The 20,293-nt window shown below is 40.3% G+C and overlaps 5 protein-coding genes and 1 long non-coding RNA gene across 7 annotated transcripts in view; 2 read left to right on the top strand and 4 right to left on the bottom strand.

Annotated features, from left to right (window-relative positions):
* Positions 1–3,147, bottom strand: part of dusp22a (dual specificity phosphatase 22a) — a 12,798-nt gene extending 9,651 nt beyond the window's left edge. The window contains exons 1-4 of the mRNA XM_035651917.1: positions 2,851–3,147; positions 1,569–1,602; positions 789–871; positions 22–71 (exon numbers count right to left, since the gene is read on the bottom strand). Coding sequence (XP_035507810.1) covers positions 22–71; positions 789–871; positions 1,569–1,602; positions 2,851–2,871 — 188 coding nt within the window. The 5' untranslated portion in view covers positions 2,872–3,147. The remainder of the gene's footprint in view (positions 1–21; positions 72–788; positions 872–1,568; positions 1,603–2,850) is intronic.
* An 875-nt stretch (positions 3,148–4,022) lies between these two features.
* Positions 4,023–6,767, bottom strand: LOC118321150. Of its 2 annotated transcripts, none has more exons than XM_035652365.1 (5): positions 6,664–6,767; positions 5,802–5,878; positions 4,781–4,945; positions 4,540–4,671; positions 4,023–4,350 (listed from the first exon to the last, which is right to left on the bottom strand). In XM_035652365.1, the coding sequence occupies exons 2-5, from the start codon at positions 5,875–5,877 to the stop codon at positions 4,214–4,216; spliced, it is 510 nt and encodes a 169-aa protein (XP_035508258.1). In that variant the 5' UTR covers position 5,878; positions 6,664–6,767; the 3' UTR covers positions 4,023–4,213. The 2 variants fall into 2 exon arrangements, with proteins under 2 accessions (XP_035508258.1, XP_035508259.1); XM_035652366.1 differs by lacking the exon at positions 6,664–6,767 and adding an exon at positions 6,569–6,648.
* On the top strand, positions 6,747–10,043 carry emc8 (ER membrane protein complex subunit 8). The gene is made up of 5 exons (XM_035652363.1): positions 6,747–7,324; positions 7,725–7,801; positions 7,911–7,980; positions 8,536–8,630; positions 8,772–10,043. The coding sequence occupies exons 1-5, from the start codon at positions 7,112–7,114 to the stop codon at positions 8,929–8,931; spliced, it is 615 nt and encodes a 204-aa protein (XP_035508256.1). The 5' UTR covers positions 6,747–7,111; the 3' UTR covers positions 8,932–10,043.
* On the bottom strand, positions 7,652–11,455 carry LOC118321151. The gene is made up of 3 exons (XR_004796396.1): positions 11,365–11,455; positions 11,228–11,278; positions 7,652–7,732 (listed from the first exon to the last, which is right to left on the bottom strand). It is a non-coding gene; the product is annotated as an uncharacterized LOC118321151 (long non-coding RNA).
* gins2 (GINS complex subunit 2) lies at positions 11,289–14,096 on the top strand. Its single transcript, XM_035652364.1, has 5 exons — positions 11,289–11,721; positions 11,854–11,968; positions 12,808–12,907; positions 13,056–13,182; positions 13,640–14,096. The coding sequence occupies exons 1-5, from the start codon at positions 11,632–11,634 to the stop codon at positions 13,766–13,768; spliced, it is 561 nt and encodes a 186-aa protein (XP_035508257.1). The 5' UTR covers positions 11,289–11,631; the 3' UTR covers positions 13,769–14,096.
* A 517-nt stretch (positions 14,097–14,613) lies between these two features.
* The window catches only part of gse1 (Gse1 coiled-coil protein), a 13,898-nt gene continuing 8,218 nt past the window's right edge, over positions 14,614–20,293 (bottom strand). The window contains exons 10-14 of the mRNA XM_035652055.1: positions 19,921–20,034; positions 19,339–19,713; positions 18,314–18,652; positions 17,758–17,861; positions 14,614–17,356 (exon numbers count right to left, since the gene is read on the bottom strand). Coding sequence (XP_035507948.1) covers positions 17,216–17,356; positions 17,758–17,861; positions 18,314–18,652; positions 19,339–19,713; positions 19,921–20,034 — 1,073 coding nt within the window. The 3' untranslated portion in view covers positions 14,614–17,215. The remainder of the gene's footprint in view (positions 17,357–17,757; positions 17,862–18,313; positions 18,653–19,338; positions 19,714–19,920; positions 20,035–20,293) is intronic.

Raw genomic sequence — 20,293 nt, forward strand, 5'->3', positions numbered from 1 at the left:
TGTGTGTGTGTGTTTACTCACAGGTTCTGGCTGGGAGCATCAGCTGCATGGATACAAAGGTACGTCATGTCCTGTAAAACATACATGAACACTGTGTGAATGTAAATCTTTAACTGTATTTATTTAGTGACTAAAACTGTGGCATACACCAGTTTTTTAAGGCTATCTGTCCTGTAAGCCTGGCACTCAGAACACTTTTTTGTCTAAAAGTTTAACAGACTGGTGTTTCTTTCAACATAGTCAATATAATTCTCTTATATTAATGCTTTCTGGGGCGTAGCATTATTTAAATGAATATAAAGCGAATCAATTTTTAACTCACTGTTCAAGACACACATAAGAAACTGACTGAACACTTGAATTTGTCTGACACCTGGATGTGACATGCTGAACATGTTTTGGGTTTTTCTAAAGCACAATGAACAACCAGATCCCCTATAAAAATCCCTTTATTAACCTAGTGTTGAATAATACATTTACTCCATAAATTAAATATCTCACACTTGAGTTATTGCCTGGTTATTACATTCAGATTTGAGTGGCTAAAGAAATTCTACATTGTTTTTGGTATGATGATGGCACACACACACACACACACACACACACACACACACACACACACACACACACACAATCGGTCTAGCTCAGGCAAAAAACTCTGCTGCTCCGCAACTCATCACCACCCCCAGCTGGCTGACAGGACACATCACATTATTAGTATGCACAATCATACCCAAAAATCTCCAGGTAAAATGTCCACAGGAAGCCAACATGGATTTTCCACTAACCTCAAGCACAGGCTTAGCATTGTTGTACACGGACAGGATGTGGGTGATGCCATTCTTAGACAGACTTTCTCTGTTTTCAGAATCTGGGACAAAGAGAGAAAGGAATATATCTCACCAGTGACTTTTTAGTGAATTTAACACCAACAGCTCTGTTATATTGTATGCTGCTGTAGAACCAGAACCAGACCTGTGAGCCGTTTACTGTCCCGTAACATCATTTGGTACAGTTAGGCCTGTGGTCACTTGCTGCTGTCACTTGAACTAATTTTAGCCATTATGCTTGTGCCATCATGTGGAGCCCTCAGCAGCAGCAGCTAAAGTTAGAAAGCTGCAAATGCCACATTAACTGGGATGGGGTTTTTCCAGGCCAGGGAGTGAGACACTAACACCTTTGGACTCTTGTTTTATGTGAAGGAACACCTTCTAGCTTCTTAACAGTCTTTTTTGTCAACAAGGCACTTACATCTTCTTACCCTACTAAATCTGTCCATCAGTCCAAGGCACAGCACTTAAATTAAAAACTTCACAAAAAGCAAGTTTTGTTTTTGTCAATATTATTTGAAAAAATACTGTGTGTTACATTAAACAGCCAATAAAATAGAAGAAATAAAGAATACTAAAGTGCTGCTACATGCTAGGAGTCATCCTGCCGCTTATTCCTACATGCATTGATGGCCTATAATGGTGGCCTACTCAAACTGAAAGCCTTGCCCAACCCAGCTATACTGTACATATCAAATTTACAAACATCAAATCAAAGTAACATCATGTTTGTCTCACCTCTTATGTTCCCAAGGTAGAGCCCGTCTACAACCTGTGAAGCAGCAGTCACAGACATGTTGCATTCAGGTTAGATGTTCATTACAGTCCAGCTTCAAAAACCTCACTTGAAAGGAACAAATGTCCCAGGTTGAGACAGATTGGATTTAAAGCTTAGGGCTTAAGAACCAAGTACCGGCAAAGGAAACATTCTCTGCAGCCATACAAGGCCCGAAGCAACGATGCATGATTATCAGAACAAAGTGATGAGTGGTGAGCAGCCACTGAGTGTTGCTGTACAACTTTGGTACAAGTACCATGAAGCTGCAGTTGTCTGGAGATAATTACATGCTGGATTCACACCAATAAACTGTATGACTAACGCAGCCTGCATATTCTTGTGGAAATTAAGAATGGAAATACAGACGGCCAATTTCATTTGATCAGTTTATGCAAAGTTTTTAAAACTAAATTAAATTTTACTTGCCTTACTTTAGTGACTCAGGTTTTAAAAAGACATTTTAACATGTGTTGTTAAAATGTATTTTCACTAATTTATATATTGGACATTTGAGTAATTTTACATGTTAGCAGTGAACCTAAAGTAAATGGGACTCTCACAATACCTGGGCGGGCAGATACAAATGGTGGGCAAAAAAAAAGTATGATAATTAAGTAATAATCTATTGACTTGACTCAGAGCAAAGTTGCATGAGCCTGTTATCATTAGATCAGAGGTCAGAGGTTAGAGTCAGCCTCAGCAGTCCTGGCATAGATAAACGCCTTGCTTTAGGGCACTTGAGGAGGCAGGAAGTGGGTGGGAGTGTTTCAGGAGGGCAAAACCAGGCCACAGGGTCCCCCGGCCCATCCAACCGACCTGCTGTGCTGAGGGGACTCATTTGCATCAAACACAATCAGATGAATTAATTACAAATCTAGAAAAATACCATGTCTCAGCTGTGCCTGTGATTCCTGACTATATATACAAGGGTCTGTGTAACATCAGCCGTGGCTACATTTTGAAACAAACTAATGCTTTCAGATTTCATCAGCTCTCAGCTAGCAGCTGTTTACACATTATTCATGAAGTGAACTATCTGCTGCACTTAAAGCTTCTGCACACACTATCCAGTGCACGGTCTTTGCTTTATTAACACTGTCTATCACATCAGTGTGGGGAAGAGCAAACATGTAACTGATTCAGAAATGCACCGATCTACCAGATGGACTTTGTAGAGTTTTACCGCAAAACATTGGCTCACAACACCATAACACCGGAACATGAAACTCAACCAAAGCCTACCTTATTCATTCCATTGCCCATGATGACTTTGAACCAGTCTGCGACGAGCTACAAGACTTTAATATCTAGAACCGCTGCGATGTGTTAACATGGACTTTGAATCCAGAACGCGAGGCTGAGACTGACTGATCTCCAATTCATAAAACAGCCTTCGCTTGTGTCGCTATGTTTGTCCTCTATTCGACGACATTATTAACTTCCACCACCGTGCCTGCAACAGCAATGTTATTAAATCAGCCTTCACAGTTCAGTCATGCTGTATCGTCTTCCGGATTGTTTTGACGTGAATTAACCAACCGGTTCATCCGGTAAGTGACATCATAGCGTGACGCCGTCGGCTCAGCTGTGCTTCCTCAGCCTCACCTTCAGGGGGAGGACGTTAATGTTCATACGTTCAGACTTTAGATGTTCAGTCAGGGATGTATGTGCATAGTATCCGGAAACCGTAATGATATCATAATATATTGGTATATATTACATATTCTGCAACACGCACTTGGAAACATTATGATTCATCCATATAATGAGCAGAAATCCCTCTTGTAATCGCTATAGACCCACACCAACATACTATATACTGTTATATACTGATTGACTGAATGCAATGAAATAAATAGACTCATATACACCAACCGCGCAAATAACATGCTATTATATGGGTTATTGTGCGTTCTAATAATGGTAATATAACAAAAGGTTATCATTTTTATTCAATATTAGGTCTAACTGTAAATAACCATACAGACTTAATTATTGTCTATTTATTTCAGAGCTATCTTTTCCCAGTCATGAGTAGTTTTCTGCAAATTTTCCTTTAAGTCTTCTTTTAACTTTTAGATATTATAACCAATTATTTGCTGATGCAAATGTTTGTGGTTAAGTAACACCTAAAGATAAATTCTCATGTCAATTTTACCTCTAATTTAACTAAAAATAACAGTCTCCCATTCTTTAAACAAAAATAAAACCCTAGGAGTCCTACAAACTAGTGGAACAGATCACGTTAGTAAAAATATAATTTCAGATAGAAAACCACTAAAGCAACAAACATATTAAAATCAATACATTTGAGGTCTAATGGTTTAGTTTTTTAAAATATGAGACAGTAATTTCATGTAAAAGCGTTATTTATGTAGGAGACACAATGTCAAAATCACAACAATTCAAATGGAGAGGTTTTATCAGTTGAACAATTTTTATTCTTATTTCTATAATACACAATGACCTTAAGAGGAAGTGGTCTTCCAGAAAGCACAGACTGAGGTAATGTGGACAATGGATAAATACAGAAATATAAGTTTTCTTGTATCTTCGAGTTGGTCTGACTTTATTTTCAAGTATGTGTTATGGTCCTCTGGGTCCTTTACTTTTTCCACTGCTTGTTTTCGTAGTCCCACTTGGATGCGAAGCCCTCCACTGGGTTCATTCTCATGTCCAATGTCCTCTGGAGCTCCTTCGCTTTGTACTCAGGATCAAAAGTATGTGGGACGGGTCCATACACTGTTAAGGGACGATACCAAATGTGTCATGTAAAAGGCTTACTCAGACTTCAAGCAATCATTGTAATCAAGATGATAATTACATTCCTTGTTGTTTGTATTCATTATATTTGGAAAAAAGGTATCGCTACACACAACCTTGAACATAAATCATTGCCAATTTTGTCATTATACTTTTTGGAAGGCTTACCATACTTCCTCTGCCAGAGCACAATCAGGCCAGTGCAGCCAATTAAGAACATCATCCCTCCAACCACAGACTTCCACTCAGACGATCCCTGGTTCATCTCAGCAAAGCTCTGCTTGAAGCTGATGCGGTACACTGAACATCGGAAACACACACACACACACACACAAGATGATTATAATTTTACCATTTACCATTAGATATGCGTCTAAAAAAAGCAGAGTGCTGTGCAGTTAGGTCCTACATGCAATCTTCTCCTCATTAGAGAGTGCAGCCCAGGAGCCCATCTCCTTCTCCTTCAGGGACTTCTGCTCTGGACTCAGGTTCTGCACATAGCAGATATCCGGGAGGGGATTCTCCCGCCTGTCGAAGTAGGCAGGGAGAGTGTATTCCTCTACCTTAGCAACACCTGCGGGGGATAAACCAGAATGAGTCGTCAAATAAGTTTTGCAAACACTTAATGCCTTCATTCAATTCAACCTTCTCTGAAATGTCATGTGTATTCCAAGATAAAAACGTTTTGGTTTTATATTTTATGGAAGACTATGCTGTTAAACGTTCAAAGAATAAGCACGGTGTTGACTGCTGTGCTCTTTGTCATTAAATCTTGCTCCAAGTCACCTGCAGTTTTCCTCAGCTTCTCCAGTAAGTTGTCCTTTTGACCTAATTCCGAGTCTCGTCAATATATTGTGAAATATTCAGAATATTTGCTGAAATTATAAATATTGAAGAAAAAAAAAGGTACATGCCATCACCAAATAGTTGTCTGGCACTCTCTTGAGAATTAACTGTAAAATAAATGGTACCCTCCTAGAGCCATCTGTAATACCCGAATGAGTGCCAGTCCAGCTGAAAGTACTTGCACTTGCAAGAAACTATGCTGATACAAATACTTTAATCAGCTGTGTTTTTTCACTCAGATGTTTTCCTGGTGGCTGGAAAACATGTTTACAGGGTGGCAATTCTTTAATCTAACTTAAGTGAAGTGCCAGATGTACATAGCTTATGTTTCAGGTAATGGTGAGATGGGAGGGAAGATAAAGCAGGTCCTCTACAGCAACCAGACTCACATTACAGGGTGGAATTGTGTTTTATGGGACTTGGACTTGGGAAACACATGATGTTGCGCCGTGACTCTAGTCTAGTGTAATCATCGATGTAGACGTCTCAAAAGTAAAAATTAAATGAGGCACAAACTCAATCTACTGTATTATCACCCCTGCCAAAAATAGAAAGTCCTCCATGTTATGTCAGATCATACACACCATGTCCTCCACGTAGGCAGACAGATGTGGAAATGGCACGTTTGCCAACAAGGCGAAGGGCTCTGGTGGCCAGCATTCTGCAAAAACATATCAGATATTAACTCACTGAGCAATTTACATAAAGTCATCAGCATGTTCACACATCCTCCTTACAACGATATTGATCTTTCAACTGATGTTAACTGATTTACTATGAAGAATTCTCCAGTTTCTTCAGGGTACACAAATTAGGAATCAACAATAACTTAGCAAACACGGAGCAGGTGTTTTCAAGGACAGTTAAATGGTCGCAAGTGTAAAATATAATGCGATTTTCGGCATTTGCCAGTTATTTAAAACTCAGTGTCATTAGTATCGTAAAACCACTAATAAGAGCAAGAACTAATACACATGTGCGTTGACTTTCTGTTGTGACTGTCGTTGACACCAAAGGTCCAACGTTAGCTAATGTTAGCGTTAGCTGCAAACACAAGGTCACAGCACCCGGAGGAAGTAACCGCAGATAATACACCCGTTTCTTTCAGACAATAATGTACAACTCCATACTTCCTCACTGGCTGAGACTGCATGTACACGAACCAACTGTGGACCACTTTAACATTTACTGTCTACGCAACACATCCGCACCCACCAATCTGATGCTAAACGCTGCCGACGGCTAGTTAGCCGGTAAGTTAGCCGTCCTAGCTCCGCTCGGACAAAGTCACTAATACACAATCGATTAATTCCGTTAAAATGACCAGTTCACCTCGAGGGCCACTACTTACACCGAGAAGAGAGCGTGAGTAAGCGGTACAGTGTGGTGTGTGTCTGTGTGGTTAGAGGAAGAAGTAGATAAAATAAAACAAGCTACTGTCTTTACCTCGATCACGTCCGCCAATCGGCTGAAAGGAAGTGTGCCAGTGAGCGGAAAGACGTAAACTAAAATCAGGTCAAACTGGGACATATGATCGCGCTTTACGACAGTTCCGCCCTGCTTTACGGCCCCACCGGTGCTGTAGAAACGAGTGGAAGGTGGAAGTGAGATTAGCTGCTCTGGCTACATTTCGTGACACTGAGTAAATTCATCTAGCATTAAAGAAATAAAATAAAACTGCTATTGGTTCATACTAATCGTAAAGCTTACATGTGCGCGTTAGAAGGCACGGCGTCGACCACGTATTGTGACAGTAAGGAGTCTGCGGAGGGACATATCCACTTTAGTCCGTGCATTATATGTAACGTTAGCTAACGATAGCAGGCAGAAAGGCGTGTAGCCCCTTGAACTTCTCCGACAGGCTCCACCGAGTTCAGCCGACTCTCTCCTCAACATGCCTATTCAGCTGACAAGCCAGGCTTACTGTAAAATGCTTTTACACGCCGCCAAGTATCCTCACTGCGCCGTGAACGGACTGCTGGTGGCAGAAAAGACGAAGGAGAAAAAGAAGGACAGCCACAGTGAGCCGGTGCTGTGTGTGGACTGTGTGCCGCTGTTTCACGGCACTCTGGCTCTGGCACCGATGCTAGAAGTAGCTTTAACACTGGTGAGTAGCTAATACCGCACACTAATGCAGGCTAATGCCGCAGAAGTCAGGTTTTTGTTGAAACTGCTGTAAAGGTTTGATTTAGTAGGCTGTTTTAATGACGTGCTGTTGAATTGTGTTACACTAACAGGTGTTTTTTTTTTATTATTATTATTATTGTGTTCAATATTAGAATCAACTACCAGTATAATGAAATACAGTTTGAAAATGGTAAAAATGAAACATTTGAATGAACAGCTCTCAAACATTATACACTATGAGTTATTGCAGAGCAGTTTTATGTTAAATTCGCTTAAACTATGTGAACCTAATAAACTGGAAACTAACTCTATTTTTTTCTCTTGTTGAATGAATTTGGTCTGACTGTTCTTCTGTCCTTTCACATTGTCTGACTCCTCAGATCGATACCTGGTGTAAAGAAAATAACTATGTTATTGCCGGATATTATCAAGCCAATGAACGCAAAAAGGATTCAAGGTAATGGACACTTCCACCCTGTTGTTTCAGTAATACAGCCCGTTACAAACTATGCCCCAAACTCCTCTGGACTCTTAATGCACTAAATGTTCGGTCCTCTCTGTTACAGACTCAACCAAGTTGCAGAAAAAGTGGCTGCCAGGATTTCTGAGAACTTCAGTGAAGCAGCCATTGTTATGGTAATAGTAAAGTTCTATAAATACTTTACTTTATGATTTTTCCAATGCATGCGGCGCAGTTTTAGTAAAACAAATATGTTTGTATGTATGTCATTTCACAGCAAATGTAATCAGTGGCTCCACTATCTGAGATTTGATATTTGGCTGCAGAACATTGTGAACACTGTACAAACTGAAAGAGATGATGTGAGTTTATTTTAGCTGCCTCTTAAATTTGTGATGTCAGCGCTTCTCACTAGCACCAGTGCTGAAGACTTATCCAAACATTACTGTCGCTGGTTACAAACATAAAGCAAGTGTCTGCTAAATGGTAAGTTAATAATGTACAGACAAAATGAATACAATCGGCAGCTGGGGAGGTGATAGAAACAAAGTCATTCTTAAAGGCTTTAATGTGCTTCTAAAATTGGTTAGCAGCAGTGTAATAGAAACATGTAAAACACTGGTCTGGTCTTGTAAAGTTTTACATAATGCATGTTGTTATTTCCTAGAATCTCACCAGGATCATAGTTTCCACTAAATCTCCTCTAATTTTCTCTTTTTCTCCCCCCTCAGGTGGACAACAGTAGGTTAACAATTAGCTGTTTTGAACCCATTGTGCTCATTTATGATCATCATGAAAACAAGTGGAAAAGCAGAGAAGTAACTTCGTAAGTGTGTCTGTGTTAAGAGCTATTTCACTGCAAGACTCGCAAGAACTTAAAATATTTATTCAGAATATTCAGAAACAGTGTACGTTGTATATGTTTTAGGTGTTAATTGCCAAACTAATGTTTTCGTCTGTTCTCCAGTGACTGCTTCGAGGACTGGGGCGAGGCCCAGAAGATCACATCCGCTCTGTTGGAGGGCAGGTCCTACGAGAACTTGATTGACTTTGACAATCACTTGGATGATCTAAGGAACGACTGGACCAACCCTGTGATCAACAAGTCCGTCCTGGATCTGTGCTAAAACCCTCATTCAGGAGTAACCTGGACACGCACACAGACATATTGCTGCCACTTCAGCATGCATGATGCTACTTATCGTGTAGCACAGGAGTACGAAAATGCTGAACGCATAGTCTTTGTTCCATCAAAAGGTTCCCATACTGATGGGAACTTGTGGAGCACTGACCAGTTAGGCCAAAATCTGTCAAGGGCAAGCGCCATATGTGCACTGTTGGTATGTGTCCACCTTTACAAGGTGATACTGATAAAGGCAATTATGTTTTTGAATGCAACTTAAATGAGTTTTTTTTTTTTTTCTGCAATGGTTTGTGTTTAATCATAGTTGTGTGCATTAAGTTAAATTCTAGAGTATTTGATCTATTTTTCCCTATTTTGCAGCCAGTAGCCATAAAGGAATTCTAAATTATAAAACAAATGTGATGATTGTACTACTGACATATGATTTAAATATGTTCCTTATTAAATGTATTAAATTTCTAGTTTGCTATGAGCCCTGAAACAAAATTCACACGTAGAGCTGTAGTCTGAGGAAGTTTGTGGGAAGGTTAATAAAACACTTGTAAGAAGAAGGTATCGACAGAACCAGAGAGACGGCAGTCTTAAAGGTTTGTCTTATCGGACTGTATGTCACATAACTTCAGTCCTTCTGTAGCGGCACCAGCAATGACAATGGGATGATTGACTCAAGAGCTTTGACTTTGAGTAATTAATGCTCACACAAACATTTCTATGATGTGTTTCTCCTGTTACGGTCACTGGTGTGCTTTAGAACGATAGACATGTCGGCATATTGGCTTTTGATTGTTCTGGTAGGTTTGTTCAGAAATATAATGCACTGAATCAGATCACAGGGATGTGTGAATTCTGTTTTATGTTGGATATCTGTTTTAAGGATTAGGAAATAGTATTTATTTATACTTAAGTGACCACTCTAAATCCTACTATTTAATAAATAATCTTAAAAATTTAAATACTTAATGTGAAGATGCAGAACTACTTTTGTATTGGAGATAAGAATGAATCAATAAGAGCTAATTACTTAAATAATTGTGTGGACAGACATTTTTTACAGACATTTTATGAACTGAATGTACAATGAAACTTTTGAAACTATCAGTTTTTGTCAGACTCATCATTGGCTCTACAGTTTAGAAAAGGGTTGATAAAGTTTTAAAACTCAGCTAATTGATGGTTTTCCTGATCTATCAGTAACACAGATTACACAGATTGTTTTATCTAACAGGTTTTAACAGGTAGAATGGAGAATAATAAGAAAAATAATTTCTTATTTCAATTTGCGTGACATGACATTTATTTAAAAAGAAAGATACATTCTAAGAATGTAGAGAGATACATACTTTAATAATCCCAGAAGGAAACTGCATCATTACTGCAGCAAACTCAGTAATTACAGATTAAACTTCATCTCCTCTAAATAATGAAGTTTACTAACTCGTGTGATTTAGACTTCATAGCCTAAAACTGTTCTAGATGTAATTTCCTGCCATTCCCTTACAAGAAGTGATGATTCACAATGCATGTTGTTAAAAATAACCAGGAAACTATCTTTCCTCACTTACATTTTCTGTTTTCTCTTGCCGGGCCTTCTGGACTTTCCTTTGTCTTCAATGTATCATTATGTAGCACCCACTGAAATCTGTCCTAGACTTTGCCCTAAGAAATGTCACATGCCCAGATAAAAATCCTTCACACTTCACCACATTATGATCTTATTAGCATGCGCAGTAGGCTTTTTGTGAATCCTGAAAGCAAGCTGTCAGATCATCTACTCATGACTACAGAAAGTGTTCATACTTCAGCCACTGCCCATACGTACTGCTACTAGCCACTTACAGCTATATAATTATTAGAAAAGAGTCATCATAAGAGTATTCATTGTTTTTATGTAATCAAGGTTCTAACTAATAATTGTTGATTAATGTACAGATTATTTTCCAAATGTATTTGGCTTATCACAAAAGTGCCCAACAGAATTATCAGAGCTCAATGACTTCTTGTTTTAACCAATCAACACTCCAAAATGTAAGCTTACATTTATATAGAAAAGAGAAGTGGCAAATACTATAAAAAAAACTGTGTATGGTAACTTATATTTAACAATTACTTACTCATTAACTCATTAATAAAACAATATCAAACAAAAACGTGCAAGAGTAAGAGATACCGAAAATAATATTTAAACAGATGTCACAAATGCAGAATTGGCACATAAACACCTTCATAGAGGCAACCTCCTGTTTATCACTTGGTATATATTGCCACCTAGTGGTGCTTACCTGCAACTCTTGTTACTGTCACGTGACACACTTCCTTTAGGCCAGACAAAGCTAAAAAAAAAAACAAAACAGGAAGGGTCAGTGTCGTCATGGGCAACCGACCCGTAATGCGCCAGTAAACAGCCTTCAAACTATACTTTTCTGTAAATATTCAGATACGCAAGCGTTAGGAGGATCACAGACAAACACAGCGAAGTGGTTAAAGGGAACAAAACGGTACAAAGTGCGCCAAGCGCGACATTGTTCGTCGCTTGTTGATGACGATGTTGTCTTATCCTGCGTGCGCCTTGTAGGTTCGTGCAGCCTGCAGCGCGGGAAACAGTCAGCAGTGTGAGAAACAGTCAGCAGTGTGGATGTGAGGGGAAAGTTTCTGCCAATACAATAACGTAGCCAGACAGACAGCTATGGATCCGTCGGAGGTAGAGTTCCTCGCCGAGAAAGAGATGGTGAAGATTATACCAAATTTCAGTCTGGACAAGGTCTATTTGATCGGGGTAAGTAACTCAGTTGTATTTATGAACAGTTGGGTACAGATAACTCACACAACGTTGTTTATATGCTGCTGGAGGTGGGAGTCAAGGGGCTCTGTGGGTCAACTGTTGTGTTCTGGGTCTTTATGTGTTCAGGGAGACCTGGGCCCCTTCAACCCCGGACTGCCAGTCGATGTTCCTGTGTGGCTGGCCCTCAATCTGAAACAGAGACAGAAATGCAGAATTGTTCCTCCTGCGTGGATGGATGTTGGTAAGATATACAAAACATGTTTTCAAGCTGCCAGGAGAGTTGAATCCCTATGAGGACAGAGGATTGCTGCAGAAATGACATTCTTTTTAAAGAATGATTTGAACCCATTTAACCAAATATATCTGATACCATTTCAAACACACAAAATGTATTTTTATCAGCGTTTAAGAGGGTAAACTTTAAACCTGCCTTTACAGTTCAAAAATAAATAAGTAGTATCGTTATTTTGCATTAGACGTGAAGATTTGTTGTACAGATGGGATCAAAGATTACTGCATTCATCCAGAATCAGAAGTAGACAATATAACAACATTACTGAAATCCTTCATAGCATTTGTATTGTTGTTGTTGTTGTTGTTATTATTTACACTTAAAAACCAGTGTGTTGGGTTGAATTTTAACTTTCTGAATGTGTGCTGGTAGCTTATGAGCATAAAGGTCCAGTGTTTAGGAGTTAGTGGCATCTAACGGTGTAGTTGCAGATCCTGTCTCCGTCGCTTCCCTCTCCCCTTCCAAACGCAAAGGAGAGAAAAGATGGTGGTTCAACATGGCAGACTCACTGTCCTCCTCTGTAGATCGAAACGGCTCATTCTGAGGCAACAAAAACATAATTCCTATATTCAGGAGATTATACACTAATGAAAACATACCTTTGAATATTATATTCCATTTCTGCCAATAAATTCTCATAAATGTTTCACACTGGACCTTTTTTAAGTCAAGGGTTCACATTATTCTGTATTTTTGTTATTGTAAGCAAATGCCACAAAAAGACAAACCAACGACACTCACTGTGGTTCTTTAACTGTTCTGACTCGCCTGCTGTTGATACTGTGCAGAGAAACTGGAGGAGATGCGAGACCTCGAGAGGAAAGAAGATACGTTTACACCTGTTCCCAGTCCTTACTACATGGAACTCACCAAACTGCTACTGAACTAGTGAGTCATTTAAACTGAAGTAATGCAGAAATGACAGTCTTATTGTGCTCATGGTGTTCACAGTGTATTTAACAGTTTGGGAAAATGCTCCCTCGTTGACTGTGTATGCAGCACCGTACCCAACGTGATAGCTTGTGTGTCTCTCTAGTGCGTCAGACAACATCCCCAAAGCAGATGAGATCCGCACGCTGGTCAAAGACATCTGGGACACACGTGTTGCCAAACTCCGCCTCTCTGCAGACAGCTTCATCAGTCAGATGGAGGCTCACGCCAAGGTAAAACCGATCACAAAGAATCACACGCTGAGCATTTATTATAGGACTATAGGAATATTATAGGACTAAAACAATGGGTCAAATAATTGATTAGTCAGTTAGTTCGGTTGTGTTGAAATTCAAGAAATATGTAAGCACCTTGTATTTACTTTTGAGCTCCAAAGAGCATCTTCAAGTGATGGAAAAAACAAATTAATTCAAACATTCAAGTTGAACCTTGGAGCCCCTTGATTGTTTCTTTTCAACAGGATTAACAGCCATGGTCACAGTGTCTTCAAAAATAATGGGCATAATCTTTTTATCCCCTCAACATGTGGACCCGCTGCTTCTTGTTTTACTGTCATATTAAGCTTCAGCACATATGAGCGAAAGCGCTCACAGCATTCATTAGAGAACTTGTTTTCACTTGTTTATGTGTTTAAAACGGACCATGTGTTTTCCTTCCTTCCCTCTATAGCTGGACAATCTCACTCTGATGGAGATCAACACCATACGAGCATTCCTTCTTGACTCTCTCAACTGCATGTACAAACTACGCTCCAATCTGCAGCCCGGTTCAAGTAAGGGACAGCTCACAGACTACTGATCCACAACATCAAGGCCTGCTGAAAAGGTCTGGATCTTGCCCCAATAATGTGGGAAGACTGGGGTTAAAGCCATGGACTAAGGGAGTTACTCACTAGGTCCTTCATTACTCAAAAGACTGTTTTCTCAGAAACTGAGATTTATGTTAATGGCTGGTTGAAGCTAACTGAGTTTCGCTCACTCCTGAGGGACACATGTAGGTTGTACATGTATCTGCCGTTTAAAATATGTCCATATTTAATTTAATTTGGGATGCTCACTGTAGTTTTAAACCCTTCTTGTATATCTTAAGTGAAACAATAAATGTATTTGTGTGTATGGCTAGGTTATATAAGTATACTCTTTTTCATGTTTGTATCTTCTTTGTGTCACTTATCTGCACATTTCAGTATTCTAGATGAGTGGTGTTTTGCAGGATTGATGGCATACATATAGTTGACATGTGATAATGTCTGCTATAGAGCTGAATCACCTTTAGCTTCTTCAATGTTTTCCACTTATCTAGGTTTTATACAGTTTTAAACTGAATTTATTTGTTTTGAACTGATAACTAAACAAAACAAGACATTTAAAGAAGTCTCTTCACTTGGGCTCAGGAAAACTTGACGAAACTTCAAAAGAAACCCAAATTCTCACCAAGACAATTTTAATCTAAAACTAGTGACGAGTTAATATTGAGGGTATTATATTTTAAGTACCAAGTCACCAGATCTATAAAAAATCTTTGCCAGTAATATTGGTCCTTTTTAATTATTATATATGCATGAATGTATGATTTTAGTGTTCTGCCCTCCCATGTAACCGCAAACCTACCAGCACCCAAAACAGACAAAGGTTGATATTTAACATTTTTGAAATATTTTATTTTCTTTTTTGTCTGAAATCACAGCCATATATTCATAAATACCTAATTACTACATTCAACAAAGAATATATTACATTACAATGAATTCAAACAAGTACATTTTAAAAACAGGATTTCACAGCATCTAGACATCCTCCACTGAGTAATGGGGCTATTGCATGGGCGTGCGTTGGAGACACAGGGAGGCTGGGTAAGGGGCTCACTGTAACTGCACCTTCCTCCCCAGGTCATTGGCAGCTTACCTCAGCATGCATACTCCCTCATAAACTGATAGGCTGTGCTCTTGGCTCTCTTCTGCTCTGTAAAAATGACAGACTACACTCTGCATCCACCTGATCCTCTGAAATGGCTCGGGCCTCATTTATAAAAAGTTCTAGTGACTCAATGGATTCTCAGAGATGCATTTAGATAAAGGAATTTGGTGTCGGTTTTTGACATGCACATATTTGAAAGGTGTGAGACATACAGTAGACGCTTGAATGTGAAGTCCCTGATCACTGATGTGTATAATGTCCATCATGTGGACTGCAACTCATTCTCATGCTCCCAAATTCTTGAGGCACTTGTAATTAATATACTGTATGTAGGGGTTAAGTTGTGCTTCAGTCTTTCTAAATTAAATTTCTGCACAAGTTTGCGATTTTTCTTCTTTTTTAATTCCCCCACTCTTTTCACACCAACCATCCCACCGCCATAACTTGTGCAGCTAGGATAGAACCCCTTAAATTCAAAACTGATCTATACACCTCGTAGATGGCCTTTAGAGTCTCCAATCGCACATACAACCATAACGCTGAGGCTACATGAGTTACAGGGAACAAAGTCAGTGTAAAACTTGCGTGACTGAATCTCAGAGCAGAGCTGACGAGGAGGATGAAGGTCAGGCAGAGGTTGTAAACAGGCGTGAGGCCAGGTAAATCTGATTTTATATGTACTAGGAAATTCCCAGATTGAACCTACTTTTTGTGTGACTTATTTATAACAAATTGGCAACTTTGGATAGCGACGGTCCTAAAATGGGTAAATGCAGGAAGGAGATGAGTAGGGTCAAGGGTTTTCAGCAGTGGAAGAGTGCTGTTCTGGTTTAAATGTTTGGCTAGTTAATTGCAACTCAATTTAAAATTAAGAATCCAAAATGCTACCCTTATTCATTTTGGCACTATGTCCTCTCATGGCCGCTGACAAGGGCTTGATCCTGTAAGGCGTAACATTATGCAAACCGTCATATTGTTTAAGTCCAAGGTCATACAAAGTGAACTGAAAGGTCCAATGGTAGGATAAAGCATTAAGAACCAGTTTCATCAGCTGGCAGCTTAAAAGACTCTTCATGTCTTTACAAAATAATCAAATATGTCAAGTGACTAAAGTAAAAAAAGTATTCTGTCACTGTGGATCTCAACTGGTTTCTGTATGAGAGCATCACAAGCTAACTAATCATGCCAGTAGCAGTGAAGCTGACCAGAGGAATTGTTAAGGGGCATTATATAACAGAGAGACATATGTTGCTGTGAAGGGAGGGGGATGAGAGGGCAGGAGCCATGTCTCAGGACCTCTAAGTAAGCTTTGCTGAGCTCAGATGCCAGGTGAGGCGGCTGTGGCTGAGTCTCAGCTGCGCAGTGCCAGGAGAGAGTAAGAGGAGAAGTGTATCCTGTTCTCTCTCACTCTGTTAAATGTCTCAAAATGAGCTGTTCTGGCCAGCAGCAGTACAAACACTAAAAGCAAGGCTTTCTTTTCCAACCCAAAAAAGCATAAACATATAAAAATGGCAGGCTTTTTTCTTTTAAAAGAACAATGATTAAAGTAATAAAAACATACAAAATTCTTTTAAGTCTTCATATTATTTACAATACAAGGCTGAAGCACCTTTTAAAATTCTTATTCTCAAATTTTCTATTTTGAAATAAAACATTTCCTTAATTCTTTCCAAAAATGTGCATTTTCTAAGTTCGTCCCTAATTTGAACAGTTCTTTGTTGTAACACAGTACCACCAGGTAGTTCTTCAGCTTTTATTCTTAAGTGCATTTCCAGTTCAAAAGCTCATGTGGCCACTGTGATAAAATCAGTCCCGACTGGCCAGAAGCCTTTGGAGCGTTCAAGTCTCTTGATGACACCCCCTTCCTGGGGTAGCTGCTCCCTCATTGGCAGGATTGTCTGTGTAGCTGTGGCGGCGAGGGATGCAGGGACTGAACAATAGAGCAGCAGGGACTGAAGATTGTGTGAAAAGCAGGTGCACATCTGTATTTGTGTGTGTTTGTGTTGATCTTCAGATACTCCTGTCCCATACTCCTGCTGATTTAGGGGGTTGGCTACATTGGCACGTGTTGCAGTCCCTGGTTGGCCACAATCCAAAGACTGTCGGTCCTTCACTGTATGGTCCTGCATCATCCATCTAACCATTCACTCCATTCATTCATTCATTCATTCATTCATTCATTCATTCATTCATTCGTTCTTCTTATCTAGCCAGCCATATTCTCCTCCATGGAGCCATGTGCACCAGGCCATGAAAAATAAACTCTGGGTGTCAGTCTGAAAGGGGAGGTGGCTGGGGGCCTGGGGGCCTTCAGGTCGGTGTGTTGGGGTCACCTGGGAGGGTAGCCCTTGTAATGACCGCCTCTCGGCCAGTGTGTCTGTGGCAGTGTCAAACACTTCCTGAAGTGCTCCAGCTCTGCTTGTAGATTCTCCCTTTCCGCTGCCAGCTTCTGTCTCTGGGACATCAGCTCCTACATGACCAGGGCAAAGGAGAGGGAAGACATGAAATATTAAGTTAACGTAAAATCACAACGACAACGAGACAAATCCCAATGTGAGAATGATAAAGAATTATAGAGGTGGATATCGGATTCATGCTCTGCACTCAACACCTATGGCTTTGAAAACCTGCACCAAGAATAAGCATTCAAATGATTTGCCAGTCCCGCTGTCTGTTTCGCTGTGATTTTGAAGCCATTTCATCCACTCTGTGTATATACCGTGTATATTATGAAGGACAAAAAAAAAGACCTGTGTGTGGAGATAGAAGGGAAATGTGTAGGAAGTAGGCACTGATGAATGTGGGCTTAGAGATGATGCAAAGTGTGTGTTAGAAGGCACAATAACAGCAGTGGTGGTGTATGCGTCTTACCCCCATGTTATGAGACAGTTGCTCAGCAGTCAGACTGAGGTTGTAGTTCTGAGCTTCTAGTCTTCGACACTGACTCTGCAACACTTGTCGCTCCAAACTTTGCTCTATAGGACCACACCAAATCAAAGAAAATACGGGAAAAAAAAGAGGGTTGGGAGTTAGAGAAAAGAATTAAGCCTACTTACAGAATCATGTGCTGTCTAAACAGCAGATTGTACGAGGCTAAATTATCACAAGCAACTAGCACAGAGAAAAAATGTTTCTCCTTGTTTCTCAGATTGATCTTATGCTGACTGAATTTCTGGTACAAATCCTGATTGCACGTTCATCTGCATATGACTGAATAGTGTAGAGGAAAGGTGAACCCCATCCTTGAGTGCTGAAAGAACACTACAATGACCCTTAAAAATTGAAATCTTTTCTTTTGTATTGACTTCCATTAACCACCAAACAATATGCAATTGTACACTACTGCTTTAAGTTGAAAACATTAATACAGATGAAGGAGCCCTAGAGATTTCTTTATAATCACTGCTTGTTTGCCATGGCTGCTTACCTTCAGCATATTCCTGATATGCTTCGAATATAGATTCAATCCCCTGCCACTTGGAAACAGGAGCCTCCTCTTCCTCCTCATCCTCTTCCTCCTCAGAGTCATCTGGACCAGACAGGTCCTCCCTCGTCCCTGAGGCCTCCCGGTGCTGGGGTACAGAGAAGTGCTGCCCATTGGGCTGGGGGTGAGGGTGTGAGAGCGGATGGGGAAATGAATGTGTGTTGGAGTGAGATTGTGAATGCGGCTGCGGCGGTCGGCCAGGGGCGCTCTGAAGCTCTGGAATGTTGTAGTGAACAGATGACTCCTGGAGGTGGGACGACTCCGGCATTCCTGTAACTCCACCTAAAGGACAAGAGGGGAGAGGAGGGAGAGTTGTTTCATCCATTTTTCCATCCAATAGTGGTGAAAGTCAATTAACTTATGGCTTGAAAAAAGGTTTATTTCCAATATTGATTCATCTGCTGATTATTATTTTCTCAATTCACTGATTAATCTTTGGTCAATAAAACATCCATCACAATTTCACAAAGTCTTCAAATTGCTGGTTTTGCCAGACCAACAGACCAAAATTCAAAGATATTCAACTGACTACCATAGAAGCCCAAGAAAACAACCATATTTTCACATGTGAAGCAATGAATCTTTGGCAGAAAAAAAAATCAATAATAGTCTTTTGTATGAACAACAATTTTGATAATATATCAATCAATGAAGTTCATTTATCAAGCAAAATACCAAAGAGTTGCTGCTTCCAGCTTCTCAAATGGGCAGCTTTTTATGTTTTGTACTGTTACTTGGACAAAGCATACAATTTGACACCATCCTGGGCTCCTGGAAACTGTTATAGCCACTTTTCACTATTTTCTGACTATTTTCTATTTCTCTTCTACTTTCTTTTGATTATCTGGAAACAAAATAATGGCCCTGGATGACCTGTAGGTTGTACCTCAGTCTTGTTATTTCAGGTGGTCTCCCTAGTCACTATTCAGTCCTGCTACACATTATGCACCATGGCTTGTGTAGCTTACCTTTGTGTTTTTGCAGAGCCTTCTGAGTGGACTGAAGCACAGATTCGTGGAACTGCTGGGCAAATTCCTCCGGGGTGAAGCTGTCCCAGGGTTTGGTGCGTCCATTGACGCTGTGAAGGCCCTCTTTCGCCTGCAGGGGGAGTGGGGGCCGCAAGCTGTTCAGCAGGCTGGAGCTCCTCTTAGAGATCGGTCCCTCACTGGGCCCCCGGGCCTTGTCTGGGTAGACAGCTGGAGAAGGGGGTTCCTTTGGTCTTAATGTGTCCCCAAGGGGTTTTGGATGGCCATTGGGGGATGCTGGGCAATGTGAGGAGGGGCTATGTGGTCTGACACTGTGGTGATCTTCTGATTCAGAGGGAGGCTGGGCAAGTGCAGAATCTGCAATCATTTGAACATGTGTTAGTCATGATGAGGTCAAAATCCACATTACTACAGATGGAACGCTGTAATTAGAAATTGCTGATACTTAAGATGCATCTTCCTTCCTTCCAGATATACATTATACAAATTAATAAATAACGTTCTAATCCAATACTTCAGAGATGAGGAAGTGTGTATATTTATGTTCATTAGCATGTGTCTCACCAGAGATCTGTGCTGGAGGACTCTTGCACAGCGGATGAGGGGCATGTCTGATGGTATCCAAGGTTACGCTCCTTTCTTTAATGGCCTGAAGCAGCTCCGCCACCCTTTCATTATCTAAGACACAGAGGAAAAAATACCCAACGTTCAAATCTTTGTAGCAATAGTCTTGTCTGTATGCATTTTACTCACAATTTCATGTGTGTGCGCATGTGTGTGTGTGTGAAAAAAGGTTGAGTGTGGCCTGACAGCGTGGGAGGTGGTGCGCTGCCATCTGTAGGCAGCAAACAGTAAATCAAGAGGATTAGACTAGGATCACTGTAAACCCACTGCTGCCACTCCCAATTCCTCATCAGTATGTGTGTGTATGTGTGTG

This window comes from Morone saxatilis, unplaced genomic scaffold (genome assembly GCF_004916995.1).
Source record: "Morone saxatilis isolate NCDOM2014 unplaced genomic scaffold, NCSU_SB_2.0 Contig11, whole genome shotgun sequence".
Classification (NCBI taxonomy): Eukaryota; Metazoa; Chordata; class Actinopteri; family Moronidae; genus Morone; species Morone saxatilis.

Excerpts from the sequence above, each read along its gene's own strand:
- LOC118321150 (XM_035652365.1), bottom strand. The coding sequence starts at position 5,877 with ATGCTGGCCACCAGAGCCCTTCGCCTTGTTGGCAAACGTGCCATTTCC. Across the intron at positions 4,672-4,780 it reads TAATGAGGAGAAGATTGCAT|TGTACCGCATCAGCTTCAAG; the intron begins GTAGGACCTAAC and ends TCCGATGTTCAG. Across the intron at positions 4,351-4,539 it reads GCTCTGGCAGAGGAAGTATG|TGTATGGACCCGTCCCACAT; the intron begins GTAAGCCTTCCA and ends GTCCCTTAACAG.
- emc8 (XM_035652363.1), top strand. The coding sequence starts at position 7,112 with ATGCCTATTCAGCTGACAAGCCAGGCTTACTGTAAAATGCTTTTACAC. Across the intron at positions 7,325-7,724 it reads TAGAAGTAGCTTTAACACTG|ATCGATACCTGGTGTAAAGA; the intron begins GTGAGTAGCTAA and ends CTGACTCCTCAG. Across the intron at positions 8,631-8,771 it reads AAAAGCAGAGAAGTAACTTC|TGACTGCTTCGAGGACTGGG; the intron begins GTAAGTGTGTCT and ends TCTGTTCTCCAG.
- gins2 (XM_035652364.1), top strand. The coding sequence starts at position 11,632 with ATGGATCCGTCGGAGGTAGAGTTCCTCGCCGAGAAAGAGATGGTGAAG. Across the intron at positions 11,969-12,807 it reads TCCTGCGTGGATGGATGTTG|AGAAACTGGAGGAGATGCGA; the intron begins GTAAGATATACA and ends GATACTGTGCAG. Across the intron at positions 13,183-13,639 it reads AGATGGAGGCTCACGCCAAG|CTGGACAATCTCACTCTGAT; the intron begins GTAAAACCGATC and ends TTCCCTCTATAG.